The 19,153-nt window shown below is 41.1% G+C and overlaps 1 protein-coding gene and 1 long non-coding RNA gene across 2 annotated transcripts; one reads left to right on the forward strand and one right to left on the reverse strand.

Annotated features, from left to right (window-relative positions):
- Nucleotides 1–783: 783 nt before the first annotated feature.
- LOC307019149 lies at nucleotides 784–16,554 on the reverse strand. The gene is made up of 4 exons (XR_013802586.1): nucleotides 16,127–16,554; nucleotides 2,495–2,677; nucleotides 2,176–2,311; nucleotides 784–1,770 (listed from the first exon to the last, which is right to left on the reverse strand). It is a non-coding gene; the product is annotated as an uncharacterized lncRNA (long non-coding RNA).
- On the forward strand, nucleotides 9,538–13,523 carry LOC307019143 (uncharacterized protein). The gene is made up of 5 exons (XM_079649791.1): nucleotides 9,538–10,145; nucleotides 10,267–10,537; nucleotides 10,644–10,780; nucleotides 10,908–11,111; nucleotides 13,223–13,523. Exons 1-5 carry the CDS (start codon nucleotides 9,957–9,959, stop codon nucleotides 13,271–13,273), a joined length of 852 nt encoding a protein of 283 aa, XP_079505917.1. The 5' UTR covers nucleotides 9,538–9,956; the 3' UTR covers nucleotides 13,274–13,523.
- Nucleotides 16,555–19,153: the final 2,599 nt, after the last annotated feature.

The following is a 19,153-nucleotide window of genomic DNA, read 5'->3' on the forward strand; positions in this document are numbered from 1 at the left end:
CGCTGTATCTCTTATTCACCCCACGCTGCATCTCTTATTCATACATTCATCAACTTTTTCTTTCCTCTTTTCCATTATGTTGTCTTTTGCTCGTTGTCCTATGCTTGCTCCCCCCGTGTTGTCCTTTGCCTGTTCATGTAATGTTCATGTTCAATTTTCTTGTCCAATATGTTGTCTTCTGCCTGTTCACCCCCTTTCTGTACTTTTAATTTTTTTTGTAAACGACTTTGGGTTATTGAAAAGCGCTATATAAATAAAAGTTATTATTATTATTATTATTAGTATAAAAACACGCTAAACACAAGTCAATCAATATAAACTCACTTTATGATTTTCATGGCTTTATCCTAGCTAACACCAGTGAATGACAACGTTTACAAATTGTCAGCTGTATTTACGTTGCTCGTTGTAACGGCAAATATGAACTCTGCTTTTTGCAAACAATGCGTCTTGTGATAACCTGTAACTATGACGAACATTTAATGACATTAAAAACCTTTAAATAACTTTTACCTTGTAGAGATGTTCTCGGGACAGAACCAGCTTACTCCTCCGATGCGGGAAGAAAATATGGTAGAACCCCTCCCCCCCCTCCCCACCTCCTTTGTTTAAAAAAGAAAAAGCTTCACATTTTTAAAAATAAATATATAAATATAATAAATATATTTCTGCTTTACATCTTGTCTATTAAAGTGCAATATTGTTCAGGTTCAATTATGAAACTATTAAAGTACGGGTTTGAGTCCGAACATTAATTTGTGAATAAAATATTTGTAAATAATAATTAGAAGCTGAGTAATCGGCTGCGGAGCAAGCTGCTGACGTATGTGCTCAGTGGGCGGAGTTACAGAGATAAACATAACTTTTTTCTTATTTCTTAACATGATTGAGACTTATAGAACGTACACCCCTCAATATTAACAAAGTTCTACATGATTGATTCATGTTTCGACGAGAAACATGAATAAATTATGTCTCATATTAACTGCATATTTGCAAATTGAACAACCCCACTTTCCCCTTTTTTTCAGTGTATAGTACTTGTAATGAAAAGGTTGCAATGTAGATCAAGTCAATCAAGTCAGGAAGTTCTCCCAGCAACATTGTTATTCTTTTATGAGTTTTTTTATTGCATTTACAGGTTATATATTCCAAAGAGTAAATAAAGATATTGATAACAGATCCAATAGTTTTTTGACAAAGCAGTATGGTGTCACAACAAACATGCCAACTCTGCAATATTTGTCTAGTGAAAATGTTGTGCTTTTCAATGTTGTTAAAAAAGAAAATAGTGCAGTGTTTTAATATTAAAGCTCTGTTTGGATATATGTAATTTGAGTTAGCTTGCAAAGAGCGCACGCACAATTACATTTGTTCCGAAATTATTAAGGACATATTTGTATCTTAGTGCTCCATTATGCTAATTATCATTGTAAAAAAAATGTCTTTGCTGACCAGCCATATGAAGTATTATGATACTTGACCTTATACATCATGATAAAAGGCTTCATAGCCTTCTAGGATTTTGTGATAAAGCAATCTGAATATTTGTGAGCACTTGTAAATGTGATAAAAGCCTTCAAACTATTAAAATTATGTTCGTAAGGCATTTTAGACATACAGTAAACAACAGTGTTATCAGAACCGTATACAGTAGTATAATATTTATGAATAACTCATTCATGTTTGACAATCTACTACAACAGTCTACTTTCCAAATGCACCACAGGTTTCAAATGTTCTTTTCTTGTGATGCATGGGCACTTCATGCTGTAGTGATGAAAGACAACAAAGATAAAACAATAATTAGCTTTTCAAAAGAAAAAAGAAAATAAAAATAGACTGATGACACCATCATAACATCCTCTCAGATTGACATGGATAATGACAATGAGAGACGCTGGGTTTTGGTGGTTATATTAAAGGTACCATGATATTTTTTGTTGAAGTGTTCTTTGTTCTAATTAATTGCTATAAGTGAATACATAAATTGAAACACTGCTTTCTCTGTATGAATGTGTAAACAAGGACAGTTTAAGTATTGAGAGTGTTTTGCACATTTCTTTAAATCTAATAAGTGAATTATTTTTCAGCTACATTAAGTGTGTTTGATACTCAGTGTAATTTCTGTGTTTTATAATGTTGATGAAGAAATAATTAATGAAAGATACCCACCTTTCTCTCTTTTGCATTTGCTGAATAGATTGAGGTAGAGGTTTTCCAAAACTTTCCGGCAGGAAAAGAACTGCAAAGGCGGAAACAACAGCCAGAGTCCCCAGTATGATATAAGGCAGGTACTCAAAAGATTCCCCTGTATAAGGAGAAGGCAAAATCAGAAGAGGAAGATCTGGGGTCCTACACATGTGCACTGTAAACATTTACAGGATGTGAAACCAAAGCATCCAAACTATTAAAATGGTAGCTTATCTTCACAAATTCAATATGTTAAGATAGGATCAAACAAATATCAACTATTGAAGACGAGTTTACTCACTCAGCTGTAACAAAAAAGGAGCAAGGCAGCTTCCTATTCTGGAAACAGTAATGCAAACGCCATCCGCTGTGTTCCTGAGCACTGTTGGGTAAAGCTCTGCAGTGTAGGGGTACATCAGGGATGTACCGTTGGCGATAACAAGTTTACCCAGCATCTCCAGAGCGACAGCCAGCTCTGATTAAGCTGAAACATAAGAAATGGATAGAATAACAACAGAATGTGAGTATTTTTTTATCAAATGTTCTCCTTTGCTTGATTGACTCCAAAGCTTTATTCAAGTCCTCCTCTTTCTCTTAGCAATTATTCCACTTAAAAAGCCTTTTTAAAAAGGAACTCTCTCTCTCTCTCTCACTTTTGAACTAACTTGATGGCGAATGATCTGTCGCCATGCCAATGGCATTTGATGACACCCCATAATACGCTTAGATGCGTTGATGGCTGCATCGTTACCAGACCTGTGAAGTTTTGGGCCGTTTGGAGCCTTTTCACTGAAGTTATGAGAAAACCGTGTTTCATGGTGAGCATTGTGTTGCCATGGCAACGACATTTGAATAAATCTCAAAACTGTCCTGTAGATGTCTTCACGGCTGGACTGTTAGCACACATGTGAAGTTTGAGCACTTTTTGAACATTTTCATAGTTATACATGACATTAGGAGGTTAAATTACTCTCTCTTCTCTTGATTGCCCTCTCACTCTTTTCTTGATCGCCCTCTCTCTTCTCTTGATCAACCTCTCTCTCCTCTCTCTCTTCTCTTGATCGCCCTCTCTCTTCTCTTGATCGCCCTTTCTCTCTTCTCTTGACCACCCTCTCACCCTTCTATCACCCTCTCTCTCTCCTCTTGATCGCCCTCTCACTCTTCTATCGACCTCTCTCTTCTCTCAATCGCCCTCTCTCTCTTTTCTTGATCGCCCTCTTTCTCTTCTCTTGATCGCCCTCTCTGTCTTCTCTTGACCGCCCTCTTTCTCTTCTCTTGATTGCCCTCCCTCTCTTCTCTTGATCGCCATCTCTCTCTTCTCTTGATCACCCTCTCACTCTTCTATCACCCTCTCTCTCTTCTCTTGATCGGCCTCTCTCTCTCCTCTTGACCACCCTCTCACTCTTCTATCGCCCTCTCTCTTCTCTTGATCACCCTCTCTCTCCTCTCTCTCTTCTCTTGATCGCCCTCTCTCTTCTCTTGGTCGCCCTCTCTCTCTTCTCTTGACCACCCTCTCACCCTTCTATCACCCTCTCTCTCTCCTCTTGATCGCCCTCTCACTCTTCTATCGACCTCTCTCTTCTCTCAATCGCCCTCTCTCTCTTCTCTTGATCGCCCTCTTTCTCTTCTCTTGATCGCCCTCTCTGTCTTCTCTTGACCGCCCTCTTTCTCTTCTCTTGATTGCCCTCCCTCTCTTCTCTTGATCGCCATCTCTCTCTTCTCTTGATCACCCTCTCACTCTTCTATCACCCTCTCTCTTCTCTTGATCGGCCTCTCTCTCTCCTCTTGACCACCCTCTCACTCTGCTATCGCCCTCTCTCTTCTCTTGATCGCCCTATCTCTCTTCTCTTGATCACCCTCTCTCTCTTCTCTTGATCGCCTTCTCTCTTCTCTTGATCGACCTCTCACTCTTCTCTTGATCAGCTTCTCTCTCTCCTCTTGATCGCCCTCTCTCTCTCCTCTTGATCGCCCCCTCTCTCTTCTCTTGATCGCCCTCTCCCTCTTCTATCGCCCTCTCTCTTCTCTTGATCGCCCTCTCTCTCTCCTCTTGATCGCCCTCTCTCTCTCCTATTGATCGCCCTCTCACTCTTCTTTCGCCCTCTCTCTTCTCTTGATCGCCCTCTCTCTTCTCTTGATCGCCCTCTCTCTCTTCTCTTGATCACCCTCTCTCTCTCCTATTGATTGCCCTCTCTCTTCTCTTGATCACCCTCTCACTCTTCTCTTGATCGCCCTCTCTCTCTTCTCTTGATCGCCCTCTTTCTCTTCTCTTGATCACCCTTTCTCTTCTCTTGATTGCCCCCTCTCTCTTCTCTTGATCGCCCCCTCTCCCTCTTCTATTGCCTCTCTTCTCTTGATTGCCCTCTCTCTCTCCTTGATTGCCCTCTCTCTTCTCTTGATCGCCCTCTCTCTCTTCTCTTGATCAACCTCTCACTCTTCTCTTGATCGCCCTCTTTCTTCTCTTGATCACCATCTCTCTCTTCTCTTGATCGCCCGCTCTGCCTCTTCTATCGCCCTCTCTCTTCTCTTGATCGCCCTCTCTCTTCTCTTGATCACCCTCTCTCTTCTCTTGATCACCCTCTCTCTCTCCTCTTGATCACCCTCTCTCTCTCCTCTTGATCGCCCCTTCTCCCTCTTCTGTCGCCCTCTCTCTCCTCTTAATCACCCTCTCTCTCTCCTCTTGATCGCCCTCTCACTCTTCTATATCCCTCTCTCTTTTCTTGATCGCCCTCTTTCTCTTCTCTTGATCGCCCTCTCTCTCTTCTCTTGATCGCCCTCTCCCTCTTCTATTGCCCTCTCTCTTCTCTTGATTGCCCTCTTTCTCTTCTCTTGATCACCCTCTCTCCCTCCTCTTTATCGCCCTCTCTCCTCTTGTTCACCCTCTCACAGGAGAACACTTCACTGTAGGGTTTCTGGCATGTCTCCACTTTAGTTTGACTCTCTTCTCTCTCTTCTTTTGATCGCTCTCTCTCTCCTCTTGATCACCCTCTCACAGGAGAACACTTCACTGTAGGGTTTCTGCCATGTCTCCACTTTAGTTTGACTTTCTCTCTTCTCTTGATCGCCCCCTCTCTTTGCTTGCCCCTCTCTCTTCTCTTGATCACCTTCTCACAGGAGAACACTTCACTGTAGGGATTCTGCCATACCGCCACTTTAGTTTGACTCTCTCTTCTCTCTTCTCTTGATCGCTCTCACTCTCTCTTCTCTTGATCGCCCTCTTTCTCTTCTCTTGATCGCCCTCCCTCTCTTCTCTTGATTGCCCTCTCTCTCTTCTCTTGATCACCCTCTCACTCTTCTATCACCCTCTCTCTCTTCTCTTGATCGGCCTCTCTCTCATCTTGATCGCCCTCTCACTCTTCTATCGCCCTCTCTCTTTTCTTGATCGCCCTCTCTCTCTTCTCTTAATCTTTCTCTTCTCTTGATCGCCCTCTCCCTTCTCTTGATTGCCCTCTCTCTTCTCTTGATCACCCTCTCACTCTTCTCTTGATCACCCTCTCTCTCTCTCTTCTCTTGAAGATCCTCTCTCTCTCCTCTTGATCGCCCTCTCTCTCCTCTTGATCGCCCTCTCTCTTCTCTTGATCGCCCTCTCCCTCTTCTCTTGATTGCCTTCTTTCTCTTCTCTTGATCGCCCTTTCTCTCTCCTCGTGATCGCCCTCTCTCTCTCCTCTTGATCGCCCTCTCAAAGGAGAATACTTCACTGTAGGGTTTCTGCCATGTCTCCACTTTAGTTTGACTCTCTCTCTTCTCTTCTCTCTCTTCTCTTGATCACCCTCTCACTCTTCTTTCACCCTTTCTCTCTTCTCTTGATCGCCCTCTCACAGGAGAACACTTCACTGTAGGGATTCTGCCATGTCTCCACTTTAGTTTGACCTCTCTCTTCTCTCTCTTCTCTTGATCGCTCTCACTCTCTCTTCTCTTGCTCGCCATCTCTCTTCACTTGATCACTCTCTCTTTTCTCTTGATCGCCCTCTTACTCTTCTCTTGATCACCCTCTTACTCTTCTATCACCCTCTCTCTCTTCTCTTAATTGCCCTCTTTCTCTTCTCTTGATCGCCCTCTCTCTTCTCTTGATCTCCCTCTCTCTTCTCTTGATCACCCTCTCACTCTTCTCTTGATCGCCCTCTCTCTATCCTCTTGATCGCCCTCTCTCTCTTCTCTTGATCGCCCTCTCTCTCTCCTCTTGATCGCCCTCTCTCTCCTTTTGATCACCCTCTCACAGGAGAACACTTCACTGTAGGGTTTCTGCCATGTCTCCACTTTAGTTTGACTCTCTCTCTTCTCTTCTCTCTCTTCTCTTGATCACCCTCTCACTCTTCTATCACCCTCTCTCTCTTCTCTTGATCGCCCTCTCACAGGAGAACACTTCACTGTAGGGATTCTGCCATATCTCCACTTTAGTTTGACTCTCTCTCTTCTCTGTCTCCTCTCTCTTCTCTTGATCGCTCTCACTATCTCTTCTCTTGCTCGCCCTCTCTCTTCACTTGATCACTCTCTCTCTCTTCATGTCAGTTGGAGTTATGTCAGTTGGAGTTATGAAATCATCGTGTTCCATGACACAGCTGTTTATATTTGAGCTAAAGAGGTGTCCAGAGATCAAAGGTTCCCATTGTTCTGAATGAGAGATACACCTCTTACATGTGAACGTTTTGTTGAAGAACCTTAACAGATATCGGTGAAATCTCAAAGCGTGAAGCATCCCAAGGACCTTGAGTATCTGAAGTGTGCTTTTTGTGTACTTTCGGGTCAATAATGTGGCCTTTTTGGCAGATTAACTAAAGGTGTGCGGCTGTGAGGAAATATTAGCCTGAAATTACAATGGGCTTTAATGGAGGCATGTTGAAAGTTTTTGTCACTTCATGCCCTCAAGAGGGGTGTCATCAAATGCCGTTGCCATGGCGACACAATGCTCGCCATGAAACACGGTTTTCTCATAACTTCACTGAAAATGCTCCAAATGGCCCAAATCTGAAGATTGTTCAAGTCTGAAGATTTTCTCCATTGACTTCAATGGTTAAAAATGTGATGAATTATGGGATGTATCTCTGAAATTATGAATGTTATGAAAGATAAAAGTAATAGCACTCGATTCCCGACCGAGCTGAATGTTTTGACGTTTGAACGGAGTTTCTGTGATGTTCAATGCGGGCGGAGAAGACCGGCAAAATAACGGGCGGAATAAAATTAAAGAATTTCGTGCGTAGAATACAGATAGTTGGAATGTTGTTAACAGCATTTCCACTAAATTATGGTTTTGTGATGGCACGAGAAGTAAGTGGGAGGGAAGTGACCCCTAAGTCCCTTTCTTAATTTGGCATCATTGCTGGTGTGATCCCACTCTGCAGAAAATCTCTCATTGAGGAAAAAAAAGGACAACCGGGTCCAGATATATGTCATCATGTACTTTAAAAATCACTGGCTGGGAAAATCGACAAGCTAACGGCGTTAGCCTGGAGTCAGATGTAATATTTGGAGTGCAGTTTACTTTGATAATGAGAACATGGCTGTACCAGGATATATCTAATGAGAACATTTCCATTGAGCTTCACCACGTCTTCACCATGAGCCTGAGTGATCAGAGGGTCTCTGTGCTGTGGAGGACGCTCTACCTTGTTCCTGTGCTTAAGACGCCGCGTCCCAGTGGCTACTCTCATTGCACATTTGTACTCTTACTTCCTATGTTTGTATAAATAGTTATTGACTTTAGTCCAATATGGTGCACCTGTAATAAAACATAATTTCCCCCCGGAATAAATTAAGCATTCTGATTGATTGATTGATTGAACCAGGTAGTGACTGCTTATTTTCTGGTGCCTGGTGCTGTTAGACAATCAGGGTTTGATACTGATTAGTGCGAATGCTGTTTACAGCATTCCACTATAATTCTTCAAATCTTTATTAGTGCAAATTCTGTTTACAGCATTCCACTATCATACATGCAAATTAGTTGCTTTTCGGCGCCTCCCGCTTTTTTAACGCTGATTTGGGTGACTTGTGTAATTCGTGGAGAACCGAAGAGTTTTTGTTTGGGGGGGGGGGGGTCCGACTCACGGACTGACGGACAACTTCTCTCTTCAAAACATAGACTTTACTTGGGCGGGCCGCCCACGTATAGCCTATTAACGGCCGCCAAAGTATATTTTTGTATCCATCCGCGAGCATGACTAGTGGACAAATGATCCCTCGCTCTATGCCTCCTGTACCTGTTCGCTCTGCTATCGCGTGAAGGGTCTGCTTGCTAACAAGCAACCAACAGAAGACAAACAGGAGACACATGTTGTTGCACATCAGTCATGCGCAAATGACGCGCACTTCTGCACCAGTCAGTTGCGCTAATGATGTTATAACAGCCAACAGAAAAATGTACTTACATGCGTAAGTACATTTTTCTGTTGGCTGTTATAACATCATTAGCTCTAAAGTGCATGTATGTTATGTATTTTTACCATAGACTATATATAAATGGTATTTTTTGTATAATACAATTGTATTGCATCAGCTAATTGTATTGCGTCAGCTAAATGAAATGTAATGTATTGTAGGCTATATAAGCTTTATTTGTACCTAAGGGCGATCGGCCCTCCGATTAAATTGGCAATTTCACTCCAAATGACTCCATTAATTATTAAGGTACAATTCCAAACGTGTACACCCTTTTAATTTTAATTTGGCAAATACTCCGTTAGCTCAATGATAACATATAAGAGCGATCGACGCGCTAAAATTAATTAGCATTACGCACGTGGTAATTTTATACTTGAACTATATTTCTGTCAACCTGATCAACATAAACAACATGAGCTTAATACTTAGTCATATTTTTCCTGTGCACTTTGGAAATGAACACATGACTGCTGTATAGTTTACTAGTTTGGTATTGAAGTAGCCATATCTGATATTGAATAAGATTTAGAGGCCAAGCCATGAGTCTAATGAGTGTTTAATAATGGGGACACTTAACCTTAGTGACAACTCTAATTTGCATTCATTTTCAGAATGAAAGATCTTGAGGAAAGTGATGCACTTGTCGTGAAAGAGCTGGATATAGGTTGCAAATCCAGCTGGAAGTGGTCATGGCTAAATCTAGATGTCACAATTGAGGTGAAGTCAGTCAAACACACATTCCCACTGTCAGACTTTTTCCAAAAGTTGACAAAAAAGGATGTGCTAGATAAACTCTGTGTGCGTGCGTGTGGACAAATGTTGGGGGAGCTTCTTTTTTTTAGAGCAAATGCTAAGTTAAAGGTGCTGTCAGTAGGAAGGTTCGTTGTAGCTAAATTAGATTTGTTTTCCCTGAAATGAGTAACCTCATATATTTTAATCTGTTTTCTAGGCAATGGTCCTGGCTGTTATTGCTGAACATTCCCTACCTCTCTCAACTGCACCTGTCCTAGTTGAACTGAGTCAACAACTGGCTGCAGACAAAATAGCTCTTAGTAGGATGAAACTGTCACGAACCGCTGCCTCTTACAAGATGGTGCATGGTCTGGGCCACACATTCTCTGAGAGAACGCTCTCCAACTTAAGGAAGTATCCCTTTTCTCTTAATGTAGATGAGAGTACATCTAGCAGTAATAAAAAGGTGCTTGCAATGCTTGTGAGCTACTTTGACCAAGAGCTGAAGGATGTTGTGGTGGAACATTTGGGTTCTCTGGAAGTTGTTAAAGTCAATGCTGCCAGCTTGGAGGAGCTCCTCTGCAACTTCTTTAAGGAAAAAGATATTCCCTGGTCAAACCTGGTCAGCATAATGTTAGACTCATGCATATGTGATGCGAGGCAGCAAGTCAGGCCTGGAAACAAGAATTAGACGGAACCATTGTAAAACGCTTCTTGATGTTGATGGTGATTCATGTCACCATGTGCACAATGCTGCAAAGCAGTTTGCAGAGCCCTTTGAGAACTACTTGGAGCAGCTGTTTACAGATCTCCATACTGACCACCTGTGGGCATCAGATCAGGTAACTGAATATCAATTTTGATTTTAGCTTAAGTGATAGATTGAGTTTGTCTTCGTGTTTTCTCTAATGTGTTGAGTGGTGACACTTAGTCTTGTAAAATGACTTATGTCTTTATTTGCAGATCATGTACCTGAAAGAAATCGCTGAATACATGGACATACCTGCTAAAAATCCCAGGAAGTTTGTCTCCCACCGTTGGTTGTCTGCGTATGACGTTGGGATGCAAACAAAAAGACTGCTGCCTGTGTACAAGGTCCTGTACTATGGTTTCATGGGGAAAGAGGACAAAGCTCTCTACCAGGATCCATTGCAGCAGCTATATGAAGACTACCATGTCAGCGAGAAAGCACAGCAAAGGATCACATTTGTGCACCAAGACCTCAGTAAGAAAGGTATGTATATTAGTTTAAACAAGGAACTCAAATTGTGAATGTCCTGTTTCTGAGAAAGTTATTCATACTATAATAAAATGTGTTATCTTTGTTTTTCTTTTGGTAGGTATGACTGAATTGGGGAAGAAGAGGAAGAGCCGAGTGGTAAAGAAGATCTGGTTTGAGAACCAAAAAGTGGACATGCATCTCAGTGTGTACCTCAGTGTACTGCCAATACTAAAAGAGTATGTGATGGTTTTCCAGGTGAGTGTTTTTTTAATATATACAGTGTATATAACACACACCATATAGAAATAACAGGCATATTGCAATTTTATAAACAAAAGATGGTTCAGTATTTACTGAAACGTGCCCTTTCTGTGCATTTAAGGAAAGTCAAACCTTGGTCCACAAGCTGCATGACAAGCAGCTTCAAGTGTTTGTCAACTTCCTGGCTTGCTTTATCAAACCAGAGCATCTGAAGATTTCGCCCAAAGCATTGACAGAATTGGACTTGGCCAACCGGACACTTTATTCCCAGCTCTGTATTGGTAAAGTGGCAGAAAACCTGGAAGCAGCCCGTCGAAAACACCCGGTTAGTGTGTGAAATAGATAAGTTAGTATTTAGGTAATGTTATATTAAAGTAAAAAAGAGTCCTGGTGGAACGAGGCCAGGTTAACCCAAAGGCAGCACACCTCTTACTATTTCACATACATTTGAATATTATTCTTACACCAAATCTCGGGTTTTACCATAGTCATTTTTGTATGAATAATTGTTGCATGCCTTATTTAAACATTGTTTTGCTTGATGTTGACTAGTACAGGCCATCATTTCACTGATAGCTTTAGTATTGAGAAACGTAGCACTGTGCTGCATGAAACTTAGGATATTCATCAAAGTGTTTTTTGTTTTTGTTTTGTATTTGTGTTAAGATTTCTTTGAAAAGGTGACCAAGGCATATGTGACTTGTGGCAAATACATGCAGGTCAAATTGCCCCTTAAAAATAAGACCCTACAAGCCTTGTCCTCTATTGATCCTGTTGTGAGGGGCCATTCAGAAGCAGGTACTCAACTGATGAAGCTGGCAGGAATCTTGCAACACCTAGTTCCTCCAGAGAGTGACATCACCCAGAAAATAATCAGATACAACGTTGACTTAACACTGGCACAGTATCACGAGGGAGACAACATGGTCATGTGGTGGGCTCATGTTATGAGCACAGGGAAATATCCAGCTCTCAGTGGGGTTATCAGAGGTGCTCATTCTATCTTCCATGGGCCCATGGTGGAGTCCTCATTTAACTTAATGGGAGATATTCTTGACCCTAAAAGCTCAAGAATGAACATTGCCACTCTCGATGCAATTCAGACAGCAAAGTATGCCATGAAGTCTAGGGGCATGACTGCCACCATGATGTTTAATAGAGAAGACGAAAAGTTTATACAGTTCTGTTTTATATAAGTGTTGAGAGATGTATCCATACATCTCTTAATTTTGCCCTCAAAGTGCACCAGATTGATGCATTTAACTTCAATTTAAAGAAAAAAATCTTCCCGGGGGAGCATGCCCCCGGACCCCCCTAGAGGAGGTGAGGTCCCCCCACAAATAAACAGGTTCATATAGATAGGATACTAGATAAGTTTGCACTCTCATTATATATAATAATAATAATATAATAATGTTTTGTGTGTCCCCCACTTCTTAAACCAAAGTTACACCCTTGATAATATCTACCTGTAAATAATAATAGTAAAACTCCTTGATTTATAACTCAACATCTCTGTCTCCTATTGATCTGAGTATATTATAAAGAATAGCCAGTTAATTGAAGCATTATAGCACAGGCCTTTGTCAGACGGTATATTACGCAGTTTTTTTTCTGCTTCGAATAGTAATCTCTTTTTTCACCATACCTGTGTTTGCATCCCTGCACAATAGTTCTTCGAATCTTCTATTTTTTTACATGGAAGTCAATGGGAGGAGCCTTCAAATCCTCTTTTCCTACACATTGCGCCAAATGCTACTCCTTCCACATACTTTCAGCTAGACACTTCATTCCAACTTTAAAATGATCACAAGACCTTCAGCTATTCATGAATGATTTTTCTTTTTGATATATTTTACACTTTTTGAGATATTTAACTTAGTCTGGAGCTTGGTAGAGAGGCCTTTTTCAGATTTTAACATTAGTGTGGATGGAGCAGCTCGTTAAGTCTAGAGTGCTTTGATCTCAAAGCAGAGTGCAGGACTGCTAGAAATTCTCCCCAAAAAATGTTTTAAATGTGCCATAGTTCCCAAACCCTACACTCCTTAGACATATTTTTTCATGAAAAACGTTGGAAAACAAAAAGAATTAAGAACAAATATTAAACAAAATGCCTCTTGAGGGCATGAAGAGACACAAAGTCCACCTAGCTCCCACTTGATTCCCATGTTCCATTTTTTCGGAATTCTCTTCAGAACAGAGAGAAGTACACTTTAGACAAACTGCTCCCATCTCCACATTTTACACACAAAATCTAAAAAACAAACAGATATCAGTTCATTGGGGTTCCCTGATGCTCACGGTCTGGTAATTTTTTTATAGGAGCCATAGTTTTAGAACAGGTGTGTTATGTTTTGCTTGGGGTTTTTTGTTGTTGTTTTTTACTTGTTGTTTGCTCCTTTTACTGCTCACTACTCTGTCTTTCCGTCTCTGCAGGGCTGGTGTGTGACAGGGGGGCGTGGCTGGTTTACTCCTGGCTGCAGATGAGGCACACCTGTCCTCACTCACATGATCAACCTGCTCTTTAAGACGCTGGCCCTCACCTCACTTCTCTGCCAGAGAATTACATGCTGTTCCGCGGTCCGGAGTGCCTTTCTGCAGGATGGAGTCTGTTGTTGTTTCACTTCGCAGTTTGTTTAGGAGTTCTTTTTGAGTTTTTGTCGGGAACGTTTTCCCGCAGCTTCGTTTTTGGACTTACTACGGCCAGCCAGCTCCCTGTAGTCCGTACCTGCCTTGGACTACCTTTGTTTATTAAACACGTTGAAACTTTATTTTTGTCAGTCTCTGCTTTGGAGTCCAAGTAGTATCCAAACTTCACAAGGTGGCCAAATTGTCAGATATAATCCTCAATGCATTCTTAATGGGACTCAGTGCTACAGTTGGTAAATCGTCATAAGTTGTCACCATTGTAACCATTGATTTCTGGGTTTACACAAACACAGATTATTATAAACATTCATTCACTACTACTTACATTTAATATATTTATGTAACTCCTTCAGCCGAATTTCAGCTGCAGGAACCATTCAAATATCAAACTATTCAGCCTTTTCAGCACATGATGGGAAACTTTCAACTCTTTCAAAATAAGTTGTAGTTTTTAAAATATTCAGCTTTTTTAAATCTTTTTTTAATATGGAATTCATTGCAATGCATTTGAGCTGTAACAATTTGATTCAAATCATTTCAGTTTTCTGCATTTCTCTGCTAAGTTCAGCAACACACTTACTTGTTTTTTGTAGCTAAAAGCAGCTACCATTCAGCTAATACAATATATTTGTTTAACATTTTCAGCTATATTCAGCCACAAATGTTCACAGTTTAAAGCATTTTCTGCAGGAAATGCATTTTCTAGTTAACTTCTGAATTGCTGACCCTATCGACAGAAAAAGCAAAGTTACAGCAGTTTCTTTCAAAGCGGCAACTGCAAAGGCAGGGAGGGATGGTGGAGGTTAGAAACCAAGAAGATGTCCTAGCTCAAGACCGGTTTATTAGAAATGCATCAGCATCCCCTGCCAGCAGCACCACCCTATGGCTAGATGATAAACTGCTTTCAATGACTTTTCGTAAGTCACGTGATTTACAAGAAATCCTTAGAGGTTTCTCAATACTCAAATTTCCCCTCCTCGACTCCTATCCTCGACTCCTCTCCTCGAGACTTGGTGCCGAACACAGGAGATGCGAGCGGAGGACTGAGGAGGGGAACCGAGGAGAGAGGAGTGGAAGCAGCAGGCGGTTAGAGAAATGAGAACTCCTCTCCTCTGAGCGGTCATTTTAAGGAGACGTCCATTAATGATGACAGGAGGCACAGCAGCACTCTGATGGACAGATGTGTTCATGACGACTTATATATTTACTTTTAATTAAATTGACAGTGCGGTATAATGAGACAATAACAGGCTACAGATGCGGAAATATACACACACATATATTCATATAAATATATAGGCTACAATTTCAGAATTAAACAAGTATGAGAGCACTCTCATAATAACGTAACACAATCAGAGACTGGATATATCCCCCCCCCCCCCCCCCCCCCCCCCCCCCTCTCTCTGGTCGCTGAAACGGGGAATTGAAATTACGGGCCAAAAGTTGTACAAGTATTAAAAGTAAGCATAGGACACAAAACCAACTGAGACCCGTCTGTCCGCCGCATCTACGCACTGTACAACACACACCTACACACTGTACCACACACACACCTACACACTGTACCACACACACCTACTGCTCCTAAAGCATAATCAGGCTACAGCCGTTGTGTATTTTACTATGTGAAGCACTAAATGGTCTTAGAAAAATGTCGACTCTTTGTTTGTAGATATCTACTAAACTACAGCATACAAATACAGAAAGTAATGTAGGCCTGCTATACTGAGATATATATATTTTACACACTGCTCTGCTTTCTGCACGGACCTCACAGCTGTTCTCACTGTAAACATTGCGTCGCGATGAAAGCAGTTACTAAAATAATATCCAGGGGAAGCAGGCAGAGCCGTCATTGGCTGAAATAAATCCGGACGTGCGTCACACCTCCACCGTTCCCGGAAATGCATCCGTGGAGGAGCCGTGGAGGATGCATCAGTGTCTCCTCGGTTAGAGCTCCTCCAGAGAGCCTCCTCGATGCTCGATGCTCGGTCCTCGAAGTGCATTTAGAGAAATGAGATGTCCTTCAAAATGGCGCACTGAAATTCATTTCCGGGTCACTACCGGACAGAGGCGCGGTAGGAAGGTATTTTGAGTGGGGGTGCGGAGGTGCTGGACTCCAGTGAACAGTATTACGGGCACCATAGACTAGAGCACGCACAAAAAAACTCCCCACACGCAAACACACAGTAAACCCGCGACTGTTACAATGAAGGCTCGATAATCAGCTCACGGCATATAGGCAGGGGTAAAGTGCTATTTTTTACGAGTGGGGAGCGGACCTCACCTCCTCTAGGGGGGTCCGGGGGGATGCTCCCCCGGGAAGATTTTTTTTTAATATTGAAGTTAAAAGCATCAATCTGGTGCACTTTGAGAGCAACATTAAGAGATCTATGGATACATCTCTCAACACCCAGATGAAACACAACTGTAAGCAGATGTTCTTTTTCTTTATGGATATTTTACAAATCACTCCCCTTTCAAACTGTATTCTTGTTTTACTGCCATATAGTATTTCATAACTGTTTTTCCTTTATTCTCTTATTTTTTTTATAACTATAATGATCAGGTGAGGGTGTGCCGCGGAAATAATCTTTTGAATATTTTTTGACCAAACCGTTTGAGACCCACTGAGATAACTTAGACTAAAGTTAACTATCTAAACACTCAGAGAGTCCTTTAGCTCACCTGAGCCTCTCAGTCTGAGAGGAGAGCTCTCCTCCAGCTTGTTGTGGAACAAACAGCTCCGTATGTCCGTTAGTGCAGCTAGCTAACCAGATGCTAACAACACGATCCCTGCTGCTGGCACCGGTCCCTCTCTCTCTCCCCCTCTCTCACACACACTAAATGCGCTATTTCCGCACACACACAGAGCCGCGAGCTTGAATGACACAAGCACACTTTTATTTCCATGCAACTCTCTGATTGGTCTGGTGTCTTGCCTCTGTTGCATTCACTGAACACGGGAAATTACAGTCCTGCCGTCCTTTCTAGTGTCTTGATGAGGTTCACGTAAAGCACGGTTAATGTATTATATTATTGAGGTAGAATTGTCCGGGGCTACAGAAAAAACATTTGGGGCAGGCCGAAATATTATTTTACCAACAATGTGGAATTTATTGGCTACATATTACACAGATTATGCACAGCAGGAGCAGCAATAACCGTCAAATAATAATTCAGACAGGGGAGCTCCGCACCCCCTGCCTGCCGCTAGGGGGTGCTGCAGCGCCCTCAGCACCCCCCTTCCCGCGCCCATGCTACCGGAGGACCGAGGAGTCAAGGAGTTGAGGAGGGGAAATTGGAGTATTGAGAAACCTCTCTTGAGCCTCCAATTTCTAGCAGGCCACTCTGTTGCCTAGATTCTTCAGCTATTCGCTGACTTAACTGTCCTATGCTATGGCACACGCAATCAATGACTTATTCAGTTCTCTTTAATGCATCAACCACTATACCCCATAGAAAACATATTGCAAAGAAAAAATAATTTCCAACTTGCTTTTGATAGCTACTGTATAACTCAACAATGAAGTGGGGGTTATCTACTTGCCTTACTGTGATACAGTACACATCTTGTCTGGTAACTGATGATAACAGAGCCATTAAACATCAAAACATATTCCAAGGAACGAGACAAATGCATACCTAAAGCTCAAGCATCCGTATGCTGTAACTCAAATCACTTCACAAGTCACCTTCTATTTTATATTTGGCGGGCTTTTTCTGTGGTAACGTTTTTTATAGGTTAAGTCAATCTTCGTTTGTGATATATGGAGGTGATACTTGTTTAGAACAAAGGTTCCTGAAATCCTGTGATATAAAAGTCCGGTAGGGTTCAAAGTAGTTCAAAAGTCACTGCCCTAGTTTAGAAGATGACTTTCCTGTCTGTTAACCATGACTCTTATTCAGCTCTGCAGGGTAATTGTGATAACAAAAACATTAAAAAAATAAAATATATATATTGTAATAGTAAACTATAAAGGTCAACTCTTCTACAGACATATGCAAATTCCCAAATATATATGTGATCAGGTCAGCAGGAAGGTAATGTTTCCAGGTAAGTAAATAAACAATTCAGGCAGGCACCCTATCAGTTATCAACAATTAAACCTGATAGCCCACTTCCCTTTCCACATGCCATCATCAGAGGGATATGGTGTTCATATTAAAGGCCTTGGCACCATCTAGTGGTTGTTCATGGTACAGTGTTTATCTAAAGCTGTACAACAACAATGGTATCTGAACACTTATGAAATCTGATAGATTTAGTTGATTAACCCCGAATAGAAAATGACATACACATACATTATAATAGAAAACGTGACTTAAATGTCAACAGGTATATTAGCGTGCTGAAGTATCAAAAGCAGCTTCAAGCTTAGTCACCCCTAGAGTGTTAAATTATTGAGGTGTTAAAGTAAACTGATGGGGAAGACTCAAGTTCTACTTAAGTAAAAGGAAACGTAATTAACCAAAAGTACTCATAATGCCAAATAGCCCATTACAGACAAAAGAATGCTTATCAATTATGATTATTGATGCATTAATGTTTAGATCACTTTAATGTTGCAACTGGTAAAAGTGGAACTATTATTTTGAGACGTAAATAGTAGACCAGTCTTATTCCAACCTCTATAAAATTGGATTATAATTTATTTCCTTTTTTGTCCTACATGCATATTTGCAAAGTAACAAATTAACAAAGTGTCAAAAGTAGTTTTGAAATAAATCCAGTATTACGAAAAAACCCTGCAAGTATCATTTTGTGTTCACACAACAAAAACACTGTGAATGTTTAATGAGATAATTTATTTTGTATTGGTGGTGAAAGAATAAGTCATATCACTAATGCAAACCACTGGTTCAATCGTAAACAATGTCTGGTGAGTTATTAATTTTCTCTGAAATGTATGGGAGTAGAGCCATATAGTTGGACAAACTGTACATATAAAAGTATGATTATCTTAAATGTACTTCCCACCACCTTTTTTGTTAAATGGCTGCGTGCAAAGTGCAAATATCAGCAACCAGATAAAGATAGATGAGAAAATGTTAAATTCTCATTCAAAACACTACAAAAACCAATAAAAGGCTTGGCTAAAAATATAAATAATAAACGAGTACGTTGGATGTTGTCCATGATTCAGCATCTAGCGACATCTAGCGTCTAATGATGAAGCAGCGTTTGAATCCACTTTGACTAAATACACAGATGGCATTAATAATGAGGCCTGGCCTGGGAGTATACATTTAAATACATGTGACATAAGAATATTTGCCTGTCTTTAGATTTGTATGATTACAGTTTTTCTCGATTGCGAACACACTAAAATGCTACATAAAGCACAATTATTTTAACTGACACTCAGAGAGCAAAATATCGGCTCAAATCTCCAAAACTCTAAACACGTTTTCAGCTTTTCACACAATTTGCAAATCAACATGGCACTTTTTGCAAACCACTGCACACGTTTCTCCACGTAAGACACAGGAATCTGACATAAAGTCACGTGTTAGCTGGTTTAAAACACTGATATTCAAAATGCCTCACACATGGACCAATGATCAAGAAACACGTTCCACCTGACCAAACACCTGATAGCATAATTGTTGGCTCATCAATCAGGATGTTAGCACTATCAAAAGACCACAGGTGAGTACTTTCTTACAGCAACAATGGAAGCCAACATGGAAGCAAGAGCAAGAGGAAGAGGA

The sequence above is a fragment of the Notothenia rossii genome (genome assembly GCF_949606895.1).
Source record: "Notothenia rossii genome assembly, chromosome: 9".
Classification (NCBI taxonomy): domain Eukaryota; kingdom Metazoa; phylum Chordata; class Actinopteri; order Perciformes; family Nototheniidae; genus Notothenia; species Notothenia rossii.